This window comes from Poecilia mexicana, unplaced genomic scaffold, assembly GCF_051168715.1.
Source record: "Poecilia mexicana isolate PSO_F unplaced genomic scaffold, ASM5116871v1 scaffold_16, whole genome shotgun sequence".
NCBI lineage: Eukaryota > Metazoa > Chordata > Actinopteri > Cyprinodontiformes > Poeciliidae > Poecilia > Poecilia mexicana.
In genome coordinates this window covers 30,910,479-30,924,899 of record NW_028263385.1, presented here as the reverse complement: position 1 = coordinate 30,924,899, position 14,421 = coordinate 30,910,479, and the positions used below count along the sequence as shown (strand labels likewise).

Here is a 14,421-nt window from a genome sequence, read left to right as displayed (position 1 = left end):
AGTCTGAATGCTTTTCTTGGCTGATTTTATGCTCCGTGTGTCAATACAAATTATGATTCATCGATTGAGACTCTCGTTCTCAACACAACCTTACTGTTATTATTTTACTGATTGTGGGTTTTTCAGTTGTCCTTTTGATTAAGTAGCTGCTGTACTGTGCCTGCAAATATTTTGTAATTTTGTCTACATTAGGTGAATTTATTGCCAGATCACATAGGAGTATTATACCTAAAGGAAAAAATTAACAGCCAGTCCAGGTGATCGGCAAAGATCGGCCTCATGGGGATCGATATTGGAAGCAACAAACCTGATCGGAGCAGTGTTCATGCAACAACATACACACACATATACAGGTCCTTCTCAAAAAATTAGGATATTGTGATAAAGTTCATTATTTTCCATAATGTAAAGATAGAAATTAAACTGTCATATATTTTAGATTCATTACACACCAACTGAAATATTTCAGGTCTTTTGTTGTTTTAATACTGATGATTTTGGCATATAGCTCATGAAAACCCAAAATTCCTATCTCAAAAAATTAGCATATTTCATCCAACCAATATAAGAAAAGTGTTTTAATACCAAAAATGTCAACCTTCAAATAATTATGTTCAGTTATGCACTCAATACTTGGTCGGGAATCCTTTTGCAGAAATGACTGCTTCAATGCGGCGTGGCATGGAGGCAATCAGCCTGTGGCTCTGCTGAGGTGTTATGGAGGCCCAGGATGCTTCGATAGCGGCTTTAAGCTCATCCAGAGTGTTGGGTCTTGCATCTCTCAACTTTCTCTTCACAATATCCCTCAGATTCTCTATGGGGTTCAGGTCAGGAGAGTTGGCAGGCCAACTGAGCACAATAACACCATGGTCAGTAATACCAGTGGTTTGGCACTGTGAGCAGGTGCCAGGTTGTGCTGAAAAATTAAATCTTCATCTCCATAAAGCTTTTCAGCAGATGGAAGCATAAAGTGCTCCAAAATCTTCTGATAGCTGCTGCATTGATCCTGCCCTTGATAAAACCCAGTGGACCAACACCAGCAGCTGACATGGCACCCAGACCATCACTGACTGTGGGTACTTGACACTGGACTTCTGGCATTTTGGCATTTCCTTCTCCCCAGTCTTCCTCCAGAGTCTGGCACTTTGATTTCTGAATGACATGCAAAGTTTGCTTTCATCTGAAAAAAGTACTTTGGACCACTGAACAACAGTGGTCCAAAGTGCTGCTTCTCTGTAGCCCAGGTCAGGCGCTTCTGCCGCTGTTTCTGGTTCAAAAGTGGCTTGACCTTTGACCTGGGGAATGCGGCACCTGTAGCCCATTTCCTGCACACGCCTGTGCACAGTGGCTCTGGATGTTTCTACTCCAGACTCAGTCCACTGCTTCCCCCAAGGTCTGGAATCGGCCCTTCTCCACAATCTTCCTCAGGGTCCGGTCACCTCTTCTCGTTGTGCAGCGTTTTCTGCCACACTTTTTCCTTCCTACTGACTTCCCACTGAGGTGCCTTGATATAACACTCTGCAAACAGCCGATTCGTTCAGAAATTTCTTTCTGTTTCTCACCCTCTTGCTTGAGGATGTCAGTGATGGCCTTCTGGACAGCAGTCAGGTCAGCAATCTGACCCATGATTGCGGTTTTGAGTAACGAACCAGGCTGGGAGTTTTTAAAGGCCTCAGGAATCTTTTTCAGGTGTTTAGAGTTACTTTGTTGATTCAGATGATTATTTTTATTGCTCGTTCAGAGAACCTTTTCATAATATTCTAATTTTTTGAGACAGGGATTTTGGGTTTTCATGAGCTGTTTGCCAAAATCATCAAAATTAAAACAATAAAAGACCTGAAATATTTCAGTTGGTGTGCAATGAATCTAAAATATATGACAATTTAATTTTTATCATTATATTATGGAAAATAATGAATTTTATCAAAATATGCTAATTTTTTGAGAAGGACCTTTATATACATATAAAGTCCTGATGCTAATATGAAAAATAAAGACAATAATGGAACTGAAATGTCCTTTTTAAAAGAAACTATGAATGCGACTTTATAGACCAAAAATGTAACAAGAAATTCATCAAAAACTCTGACATCAGTTTTCTTCTCCTCTAGTGTGAGAAGAAAACAACTGTTTAAAAATCATATCTCTGAAGAAAACGATAGCTTTTTATTCCACCCCCACAAAAAATGTTAATTTCATAATTATGTTTAAAAAATTTCCCTATAATGACTTTCTGCAAAAGAAATTCAAAATAAATAATTCCTGTGGGTTTTGTGACTGAGATTTTAAGACAATGCACCTATTTTCAATTTGAACTTCATTAATGTTTTTAGAAAGATTTTCAAAAGTGGATATTACACAAGAAATCTATTCTATATTTAAATTTTAATATAATAAAATCTGGTCTTCTAACGGGATGAAGAGTTAAATTATGATACTAACTTAATCCTCTGGTCAAGTTTTATTCACAGATACTGCTTTCTAAAAATCAACTCCATTTTTAAAGTGAAAATTTTTTATTTTAAAGAGAGCGCTTCAATGTTGCAACATCACAAAGCCCAATCTTTATGTCAATATGTTAATATCTTAATTTAAGATCTGAAATTTGTCTTGCATTTGTGACATTTTGTTTTACTTCCCACAGTTTGTGACTATTCTTTTTTATTTCTTCTTTTTTCTGCTCAGTTAGTCTGAAACCTTTTTTTTTCATTACTAATGTGGACCTTGTCATGCTATTTTCTTTTAATTTTCTATAAAGATGGAAAAAACAAAACATTGCCATAATTCCACCTTTTAACCCAAAAGTAATGAATTGTGGGTAATACACTTCGCTCAAGGCTGTAGAAATGCAGACTTTGCACAAGGGCAGAAATGGTACCCAAAATGGGCGGAGCAAAGGGTGGATGTGGAGAACCTGGGACACACTACGCACTCAAACCCTTCAACATGAACGCGCATTAGAAGAACACAGGGGCGGAACAAGAGTGGAAGTGCGATCTGTTCTGACCATTTGTGCTACATCGTCAGCTTTTCCTGCCATAGTGCGGCTAGGTAGCTATGGCTATCTTACGGTGCTATGCGTCTAAAAGTGCTACAGTCATGTTTACAAACCGAAAACTATATCAGGTTGTGTTAATGTTAACTATCATCATCAGGTAACTTAGGAGTTATGCTTAAATTAACAAGTTATAAACATGACGAAACCACAACAGTATCACATCCTTCATCAGAATATCCTTTAAAATGAAAAGCTATCGCAGATGTATGCACTAATACTGTTATTAGAATATCTTATCTTTATAAAATATAGCAGTATTGTACATGTACTAAAACCTTAAATCGGTAAATTGGCATATCCCACTTGTACAGAGTAGCACTTTCTGTTGCATCAAATCCCTTCATCTACCTTTAGAAAACATAGCGGTAGCATTTGTTGGTGCACTTAATCCTTTCATGAGAATACCCAACTTTAATAAAATACTTAGATAGCACATTTTGTAGAACCAATTACCTGTATTTGAATTTCCTATGTTTCGTGAAATACAGAAGTAACACATATTGATGCACTAAAGACCCTTCATCATAAAATCCTACCTGGTAAGTCGGTAGAGGATGTCGATGCACCAGAACCTCTCTACCAACATGTTCCATTTAGCGCGGTTTAACAAAAAAGTGTAATTAAACATATACATAACATCTTGACGTATAGGGACAACATAGTCCACAAACGACCTATTTTGTCCTGATTAAAGTGGTTGACTCCAAGCAATTACTTGTTTACAGTAGTAACGACACTGCAATCTAAAGCCATGTAGAAATGTTTACAAGCTGCCTGTCATGTAAATTTAAAATATGAAGTAATACAGCAGCTTAATGAAAGTCAGGTATAAAATAAAATAAAGGTTACTGCCATTTTTGACTAAATAAAAGAGAAACTTCCACAGGTAGGAATCCCTGATGTCCTCATTCTGTCAGTTAAAAACAATTTATCTAATTTCACCATTCCAAGACTCCATAAGATTCAAACTGTGGACCTTAGAGATAATAAATGCAGCAACAGGTTTTTGAATCAGTATTCAATAAATATTTACTCAGGAAGAACAAAAAGCACAGTTCTCTTACAAAAATTTAACAAATCTATGATGGTCAAGATTAGGAATAATTATTTGATATTCCCAATTTCTCCTAAATATAAAGAATTACATTTTAAAATAATAAATAAATATATTCTTCAAATTAATTCTTAATAGAGAAGTTTAATTTTAATGTAGAGAATTGTGGTTTTTGTACAACTCAGTTGGAAACAACTAAACATTTGTTTTAAGAATGTAAAGAAGTATCAAACTTATGGGATCAATTTCGTAACTTTCTGTCTTCTAAAGCAATAAATGTGGATTTTATTTCTTTACAAAACATTCAGTTCGGTTTATCTGAACTGAATGTTCAGATAAACCGAACATTTGATAGATTTTTTCTTATCCATCAAAGAAAAAATGTTTGAATTATGTTTGAATTCAAATGTTTGAAAGATAGGTTTATAGTTTATGCATTTAAAGTCGGACCAATCACACTGCTGGCGCCTCTCCGGGTTGCCTCGATCTGCTGCAGCTGCTGGATTAAGTTTACCTCAGCGTGGATCGCGCGCGGCTCCTTTCACTCAAACTAGACACAGGCTGACCTGTATGGATATTTACAACAACCCCCTATGAAGAATTATGTTTCTTTCTAGAGGTTTTGATCAAGGTAGGAGTTTAAAACCCCGCTGCATTAGTTCTGGTTGGGTATCTCTATGTGAACCGCAGGAATAACTTGTAGTCTCTTTCAGAGGTGCATTGAGCGAGAGGCAAGAATGATTTATATTTGTAGACAAAAAATTTTGTGTGACTTTTCCATCTCAACACGCTGCCCAGCGCCCTGCTCTGTCTGCGCTGATGAAGTTTATGTAGGGGTTTCCGGTTGGGCGGAGCTTTAGTGGTTAACCCAACGCCAACCTCATCATGCAGGTTCAGCCCGGTGAGGAGCTTTCGCGCTCACCTTGCAGTCACAATGGTTTTATATTTTATTTTATTTTTTTTAGTATTATTTTTTCCGGTTACGAAGCATCAAACCATATCAAATGCTTTGTCCATTTAGTCAGAGTTAATGTGTGCGGAGATCTGAGAAACTTGTCCCATAAACTGGACCAATGAAAATAGTTTCTGTGTCCCCTTGTTAAAAACTCAACAGACACGAAATGAAAGAGCTACTAAAGCCACATTAGTAGCATTGAATTAAATCTCCCTTTTGTTGCGCATCTCTGCGTAGTGCAGCAGGTTTAACTCATGCAGGGCTCAAGGGTTTAACTCAAGGCTGTTTGAGGCCTTGAGCAGAATTTGACTTAGGGGCCCCTCTTCCTGATAAAAACATCAGCATCTCTTACAGCTTCTGTTAGATTTAGTGATATCTGGGAGAGGAGGAGTAGTTTAATTGGCCAACCTAAAAAGCAATCAGTTACAATTGCCGTTTACTAATTTGTATTTGTGAACAAATAGAACTCAAACTTAAAGATTAAACTCACAGCATCAGATTGTTGCTATGGCAACAAAACAATCTAACTATGAATATTGTTCTTTAAACTCTTACAAAGTAAACTTCCCAGCTCCTTAAAATCTTACATATAAATGTTAAAAAAATTTAAAATCTTTTAATTTATGTATGCTGAAACCATTAAATCAAATTTAGCAGCATTGATAATCTCAATAAACAAATGTTACATTTATGCATCTGTGGTCTGTGATAAAATACCATTTATGGGGCCCCTGAAGCCCTTGGGGGGCCTGATGGAGCTGCTGACTTAATTTGGATTAAACAGAAGTGCAAATAATTGATATTCATTTTAATTGTGTTTTTTGATTTCTTGTTTTTAAGACTAGTTGTGGGTTTAAACATTGTTTCACTGGTGATGTTTTCCCGTAACATGTAAATTACCCAGTAGTATTTTTACTTTTCTTGTCTACTTAACATCTTTTAACACAAAAACACGGTAAATGTCGCTATGCTCTCAATCACTGCTCTCAAAAATGAACTTTCCTTTTTTAAAAGATGTCAGAGAAAGATGCAGAATTTAAACACAATAAAATTGTATGAGTTAATGGAAGATTTTCAGTTAGTAGCCCCCTAACATGTCTCTTATTAATTTTATTTAACTTTTTTTTATGTTTTTCCACTAATTTTAGCACTTTGTTCTAGTCTCTGTAACCAAAAGTTGTGATATTTAGGTTTTGTAATGCTTGTTATTGACATGTTGTTTGAGCTCGTCATTGTTGTTCTTGTATTTTCAATAAAAATAAAAAATAAAATAAAAACTTCCACAGGTAGGATGTATGGACAAGAAATCTCCTGAGTAAGCAGTATGTGTCGTAGCATCGATATGCGTTTTGATGGTAGCACTTAGAACACCTGTTCTGTTACCTGGCCTTGGTTTTAACCAGACGGAGATTTTATTTTGAAAACAAGGAATCATTAAAGAAACAAGCACAAGTAAATTCAGATTAAACTTTGTTTATAAATTCAATAAATCTACACCACAATAAGGATTAAAATCGAACATAATGTGACTCTGCAGGCTGGATTAGACTTTTTGTTAAAACAATAAAAATAGGTCAAGCTAAAATTTTCCCACTGCGACTACTGCTGTTCATAATTGGAACCACATTTGTTTCTTCTTGCCAATCCTGACACACAGTCAATAATTTTACTTTACAAGAAAGAATAATCGTGGCTCTAACCTGAGCGGGTAAACCTGAAAACTGGGAGCAGTTCCTGCGCACCGCTACTCCTCTACCTAACTTTACCTGCAGTGGGCGTTTCCACAAACAACCGGGTTGGAATTTGAACTTCTGACCTCTCGTCTACCCTCAACATGTTTCTCCAGAAATATTTGCTTAACTCAAATCAGAAACATTGCAGTTCGCTGCCGCAACATTAACTCCTTACTGCACCAACTATCCAGACTGTGGTTCAGTCCAATTTGGAGCCACGCAGTATTTTTGCAGTTTGTAGTTTGTTTCCTGTCCAGCAGCTGCTAACGTTACCTTGTTGAAATGGACCTCAGGCTGAGCGCTCGGAACCGGAACAGCGGTCCCATAGTAGCAGACTGAAGGTCGGATCAGGCTAGTAATACCCCGGGAAAGCACGGTACGGAGCATGATGAGTCTTCCTGCACGGATCAACCCACGGAGAATGCGGATCAGACTAAGTACATGGTTGCAGCAAACAGAAAGGGGCGGGGACGGGCTGCACGACAGACCCAAACCATATTTGGAAATGGGAAGAGTGCGTTCCGGAAATGAAGGGGGCGCTATTTCCTATATCATCTGCGGTGGTCTCCCGTTTTATTTTCTTTTGAAATCTGTGACATATTGATCTTTTGGAAGGAGTTCCACTCTCAGCATACGTTTGAACTTCTCCTATATTATTTCTGCACAACTCATAGTTCTTAATACATTTTGTAGCTTTCTCAGTACTTCTAAATCAGTTCCTTACTTGCATTTTTGGGGGTCTCCTGCCTCTAGTGACGTGGGGTGGTAACGCAACTAACATACGTAACTAAATTAGAATACCGCAAAATCTTTATTGTTAATGATTAATTCCGGCATTACTTGCACCGTAAAAGCAAAATGTTCTAATAAAACACCATACTTTCTTCATTTTCTAATTAAATAATCTAAACCAAACCTCAAAGTGGAGCCAGTTTCACTCGATGGCCAACCTGTTTAAACTGGCAAATTTTAAATATCAAGGGTCATTCCTGGACAGTCAGCTCAACTTTACTGAAAAAACTATATTTTTAAGAAATGCTCACAAAGTATCTATCTCTTAAGAAGATTTAGTGGTCTTGGGGTTAGCCCAATAGAGCTTTGGAGTTGACGTCACAGGATATGACGTTTTCGTCGCTCGGCGCCATGTCTGGGGTCCACAGACCAAAACAAACTATTCAGAACACCGGTGTTTTCATTGTGTTACCAACCGCAGTAAAGTTGTTTTCAAGTTGGATACTGGATAAACCGAGCTCCACGGAGTAAGAGACGTTCAGCTCAAGGTTGATCCGATTTATGAACGCTAATTTCGGCCAGCTGTTCTTAAGTCTCTCCACAAGCGCTCGGAGTTTCACATTGCTGCTGTCAATTTCCGAACACTCCTGTGCATAAATGCTTTGTCTTGTGACCAACTGATACCAAAAAGTGGACATTCATGCTATTACACGAGGCACACCATCTTCTATTAAAATTTTAAGTCATATTCAATAATTTTAATATTAAATGTTTTCTTCAGTAGCTTCCAAATTGTGTCCCATTAACTCAATCTGCTTGAAATTGTTCTACTAGATTGTATAGATGAGGCACACTCACCTTTATTACATTTGAACACCTTTTATATATTTTTTAGCTATTTCTGCAGTCAAAATTTTTTATTTTTCTTAGCTTGTAGGCCATGTAACCTATTAACTCAAAATCTGTGTACAATTATTCTATTAAACTATAGATTAGGCATATTTTTATTCCATTTTGACCCCTTTTTTAACCAGAATTATATTTAAAAAAAAAGAAAATTCATAAAATGTATTACCTCAGATGATCATCACTTGTTACCCGTAATGTTCAATTGCATAAAATTCTAGGCCAGGATCTATGTCATTACATGTTCACTTACCTGAAATATGTTAAATACAACAAATATTTATCAAAGTGTGGTCTATTTCATAAAATTTGTCACCTTTATTGTTTAATTACACATTAAATGTTTAAAGATGGGCTCTTTCATCTGGTTTGTGTCATGATGTGGCGGTGGACACAAATGCAGCAGGCAGTGGACTTACTTTATGTGGATGTAGAAACAAGGCTGATCTAACAATAAGAACTAAGGAACAGAGCAAGAGAAACTAGAAGATCTAAACAAAGAAATAACCCAACTAGAATGACACAGAAAGATACAGACTCAGACATGGAACAATAACTGAACCTATGGTGATCAAATTAAGAAATAAACATTACTAGAAACCCTGCAGGGAGGCTGAAATAAGAAATAACTAGAAGGATAAAATAGAATAGTCATTAAAGAAGGCTTGACATGGACTCAGACAAACAAGGAAAAGCAATAATATTATTCTAACTACACTAAATACCATGAACCACTTAAGTGAATTGAAACACAAAGTTAATAAAATGAAAAGCAAAACAAACCCAAAAACCCAGTGTCTTGACAGATGTCTGATTATATAATTGTTTACTTTAATCACATAAAATATTTATTTAAAAATATAATCTCATTACATGTATGTTTATTACCTGAATATTTAAATATCAAATTGTTACTTAAAATGTGATTCTTTTCTTCACGTTTACATGCAACTTGAAGTGCTTGAATCAAACGATTCATGAATGTTTAATACATTAAATTATTAAATGAGAGAACAGCCACTTCCAACTGTATTTCAACACAAATGGTTCCTGTTCCTCTTCAGAGTCTGCAGCCTTGCTGAGCTCCTCTGCTGGGGTTCCTTCCTCCTCAGCCTCTCCAACTTGCTCCTCTTCTGTTGCCTCTGCTACTGTGTTTTCATTATTTACCTCTTCTGGGGTAAATAATGAAATCAGTCTCAGTAACCTGTTGATGGTTTTGCTGTATCGCCTCTTTAATTGACGCGCATGTCGGTCCGATGTTGTGGCGTTTACCTCAGTGACCCACATTCTGCACTGGACCCCAGTCAGGATTGAGCTCATCCATTTCATACGTCGGTTTGCCTTTAAGAGGACATATCAGAACACATCGCTATTAAAGCTGTAAATTTGATAACACTAGTAAAATAGTTTACTTCACAATAATGTAATAACCTCGATGTCCACTGACAAAACTCGGACTATGCTACATAAACAATATTAGCCCGAGCTAAACAACAGAAACTGAACGTAAGAACACTCGGACAAAATCATAGAACAACATTGTGACACAAAACCAACAAAGCAAATTTAGACACTCACCAGAAAGGAAATGTCTGGAGGAAACTTGTAGGTATCTGGGGATTTTGGAGAACGTGATATCAAGACGTGTCACCGCTGATACCAGGACATTCGTCTTCTTTTCGTTAGCACCGATAGCTTAGCCTCCTCACGTTGTTTCCAAGCAGGATAATAGTGAAACCAAAGTCCGTCTTATATCCTTTTACCGTTTCAGTCGTGTGATCGGACATTACAGACAATAACGTAGCAAGTTCGTACCATAGCTAAATTATTTTAAGTAACTTGGATTGAAAAAATCTGCGAGACTGTTTTTTTTTATACTGCGAGACTGTTGTCTATGGACCCCTAAGATGGCGCTGATACCCCTCCGACTAGAGCAGTGACGTCACGCTCCAAAGCTCTATAGAGCTTGCTTACACTCTGGCTGATAGTCACATGAGCTGCAGACCAAAAGACAAACTTTTAAGAATTGTTTCAATGACAGGCAAAAATGCAGTGAACTCACAAAAAGCTCTATCTTAACTAAGATGACAATGAATATTTTAGTAGGTAGCATCCATCCTCTTTTTCCATGAGTTTAGACCTCTGAGCTCAGGAAGGAGCTACAGGGTCCCTGTAGGGTACGAACATTTATAAGAAGTAATTTGTTCACAGTGCAATTGGCTTCTTAACCAAATAAAATATGATATTTAACAATGGCTACCTGTGGAAATGAAACAACTCTTCCTCAAACCAGCGGAGAGGTCGTACACCCCGCACCAAGCAGCTCACCCTGGAACGTTCAGGGCACCAAGCCGAAACAAAAGTCTCACTGCAGATCCCATGAGACGACTAACAGGGAGAAACCCTCACCTGGACGAAACAGCGTGGCCGGCTCTGAGCCGAAACCCACCTTCAACTTCAACACCTCCTCCGCCAAAGAATAGCAAACAAGCAGCTGGAACCAAAACGGCTCCACCGACCCCGCTCCCAAGGACAACGTGATCAGCCCAAGCCTCAAAACATTCAGACTCCCACTGAAAAACAGATTTTCTGCACTCCAGCCTGAGCCTCTGAGTGAAAACCCACCTTCAAACATCAACAATGAGGCTAAACCAACACATCCACCCCACAAAGCTCCGAAGGACAAAATGACCACCAGGAAAACGAAAGGTATGCAAAGAGTGCTTCTTGTTGGAGATGAGACAGTAAATGGAATCAGTCATGTTTGCAATCCCAAGAAAACGAGAGTGGTTTCTTTTCTTGGTGACACTGTATCTGATTTGACTCGCAAAGTGCTCTCTCTAACTGCTGATCAGCCAAACATGGAGACTTTAGTTGTGCATGTTGGAGCCAACGATCTGGCTAAGCAAAAATAGGAGATTCTGAAAAAGGACTTTAATATTCTTCTGGACACTATGGGAAAATTAAAAATGAAGTTATTTCTCAGTGGTCCAATTCCATCGCCTCAATGGGGAGACGAAAAACACTCCAGGCTGGGCATGATAAACAAATGGCTGATTAAAACCTGCTCTACCAGCTCAGTGACCTTCATCGATAACCTCAGGATCTACTGGCAGCGCCTTCACCTCTTTGGAAGAGGAGGACGCAATCTTAACAAACATGGAATAAGGCTGCTCACTGCAAACATTTTTCATTTTGTCAACAAGAACAACAATGTGACCGTCGCTTCAGAAGAACAGGCTCAAGGATGTCTGACTAGGATGGAGCCCTTCACTTATCAGAAGCAAAGTGTACCAAAACAAAGTGCTGGGGACAGAATGACTGGTTCCCCTCCTCCCCCCCCTCCCTCTCTGCTCCTACACTCACAAGATCAGAGTTTCCCAGGAAGTCCATCGCTAAAGAGAGTCGGGCTGCACCTGAACCGCCTGAAGATGCTGGTGGAGGATCCAGGTCAGAGAGGAGGACGGACGGACTCCTCCTCCTCCCAGCAGGATGGAATGGATCAACAGGTTCGCCTCGGCACGACTCTCCTTGGCGCTAACATAGCAGACCTCACTTCATCTAAGCCACCTGCCTCTGACCTCCCTGAGGATCCAGCACTTTGCGTCTCTGAGGTCTGAGACCGGGGTCCAGATATTATCTTTACACCCGTCTTCCTCCGGAATGTGTCTGGCCCCCCGGCACCGCAAAACAGGACATTACCTGTCCAGATCACTACAAGAAAAGTTACAAAAAATAGAAATACAAAAAGCAGCGGTCTTAATTCAAACCTCAGACTGAAGAACTTTCAGCCCCCACGTCACTTAAACTGGCTCTTTTAAATACCAGATCTCTCTGTGCTAAAGCTCTATTAATTAATGATTTCATCACCGAGCATAATATTGAGGTTTTATTTCTGACAGAAACATGGCTGAATGACAATAATGAACCAATCGTACTAATTGGATCAGAGCCTCCTACATACAATATTTTAAGTGAGAATAGAAAACATAAAAAAGGAGGAGGCGTGGCTTCAATATTTAAGAATACCATAAACTGTAGTAAAATCTTTTTGGGTAATTTTATGTCTTTTGAGTATGTTGGAATCGAGGTAAAAGGCCACAAACGAACTTTGACACTAACTTTATACAAAACCCCAACATATGAGGAAAATTTCTTTACAGACTTGAATGAGCTTCTATCTCTCATATGCATTGATTACGATTGTTTAATAATTGTCGGTGATTTCAACATTCATGTTGACAACCTGAAGACCGAGGGTCAAAAAAGCTGTTTAATATATTAGAGAGTTTTGGTTTAACACAACATGTCAAACAAGCAACACACACTCAAGGACACACACTGGACCTGGTTATCAGTGAGGGTGTGAGTATTTCCAATTCTGTAACTGATGTCGCCTGTCGGATCACTTTGCTGTTATCTTTGAATGTTCTTTATCCATTAACCCTCTTGGACAAACAGCTACTATCACAAAACTTTCACAGAAAACACAGCAGAAACATTTAATCAAATCTACTCTTCTTCCTCGTCCTTAAGCTATAATAACGTAGATAAGTTGGTAGATGATTTTCAGTGCAAACTTTCAGATATCATTGATTTTATTGCCCCCATTAAAGTGAAAGTTGTGACTGGTAGGAAGAAATCTCCATGGAGAAATGCACAAGCAGTTCAATCTGCAAGACAACTCTGTCGTAGGGCCGAACGGAAATGGAGTAAAACTCAACTGCACGTTTATTATGACATCTACAAAGAAAGACTACGTAACTATCACTCAACACTAAAACATGCAAGAGAGGCTTTCTTTGCAGATGTCATAAACCAACACATTAACAACGCTCGAGCTCTATTTGCTACTGTTGACAGGCTCACAAATCCTCCAATGACATTTCCACCTGAACTTCAATCTAATGCCGCCTGCAACAAGTTTTCCAGTTTCTTTTCAGAGAAAATTCAAAAGATCAGAGGATTAATCTGCACATCCACTCCAAACCCAGTACCAATGCTATGCCCAAACAAAACAAATGCAGGAAAAATGACCCAATTTCAACTACTTCATTATAAAACCCTAGAAGAAATTATAAGTCAATTAAGCTCCAGTTCCTGCTGTCTGGATGTCCTACCCACACATTTCTTTAAGAAAGTCCTGCCTGTCGTTGCTAATGATCTGATCCAAATAGTAACTCATCGCTCTCTTCAGGTGTTTTCCCCCAGGCTTTGAAAACAGCAGTTATCAAACCACTGATAAAAAAGAACAATCTGGACAAATCACTACTGCAGAATTACAGGCCGACCTCTGACCTCTGACCTCCCATTCATCAGCAAAGTTATTGAAAAAGCAGTTTTTAAACAATTAACTAACTTCCTAACAATAACCAACCGCTTTGACTCCTTCCAGTCTGGTTTCCGGTCTCACCACAGCACGGAGACTGGCCTAGTCAAAGTGTTCAATGATATCCATATAAATACAGACTGTGGGAGAACCACAGTGCTGGTTCTGTTGGACCTCAGTGCAGCTTTTGACACTGTTGACCATGAAATTTTACTGAATCGACTGGAGGGTCGGACTCTCCGGTCCAGTGCTCAACTGGTTTGAATCTTACATAAAGAACAGGGATTTCTTTGTTTCAATCGGAAACTTCTCATCAGAGAGGTCAAAGGTCACATGTGGGGTACCCCAAGGTTCAATCCTAAGACGTCACCAGGTGACTCTGAACCCATCCAGTCACTGAATAGATGCTTAGAACAGATAAATGTGTGGATGTGCCAAAACTTTCTCCAGCTGAACAGAAACAAAACTGAAGTTATTATCTTTGGACCTAAAGAGGAGCGAACTAGAATCAATGCTCAGCTTCAGTTATTACAACTGAAAACCAGCGATCAGCCCGAAACCTGGGAGTAGTGATGGACTCTGACCTGAACCTTCAGAGCCACATTAAGACAGTCACAAAGTCGGCCTTCTATCACCTGAAGAACATCTCCAGGA

At 38.6% G+C, this 14,421-nt stretch overlaps 1 protein-coding gene and 1 long non-coding RNA gene across 3 annotated transcripts in view; both read right to left on the bottom strand.

The window, feature by feature from the left end:
• LOC106913261 (aldehyde dehydrogenase, mitochondrial-like) overlaps nt 1-7,263 on the bottom strand; it is a 65,165-nt gene extending 57,902 nt beyond the window's left edge. Inside the window, exon 1 of one of the 2 annotated variants that reach the window (XM_088013807.1) lies at nt 7,074-7,263. In XM_088013807.1, the coding sequence (XP_087869933.1) occupies nt 7,074-7,187 (114 nt within the window). In that variant the 5' untranslated portion in view covers nt 7,188-7,263. The remainder of the gene's footprint in view (nt 1-7,073) is intronic. The other variant, XM_088013806.1, reaches the window with a different exon arrangement.
• Nucleotides 7,264-9,247: 1,984 nt separating this feature from the next.
• Nucleotides 9,248-10,394, bottom strand: LOC148155193 (uncharacterized). The gene is made up of 2 exons (XR_015765683.1): nt 10,017-10,394; nt 9,248-9,779 (listed from the first exon to the last, which is right to left on the bottom strand). It is a non-coding gene; the product is annotated as an uncharacterized LOC148155193 (long non-coding RNA).
• Between the last annotated feature and the right edge of the window lie 4,027 nt (nt 10,395-14,421).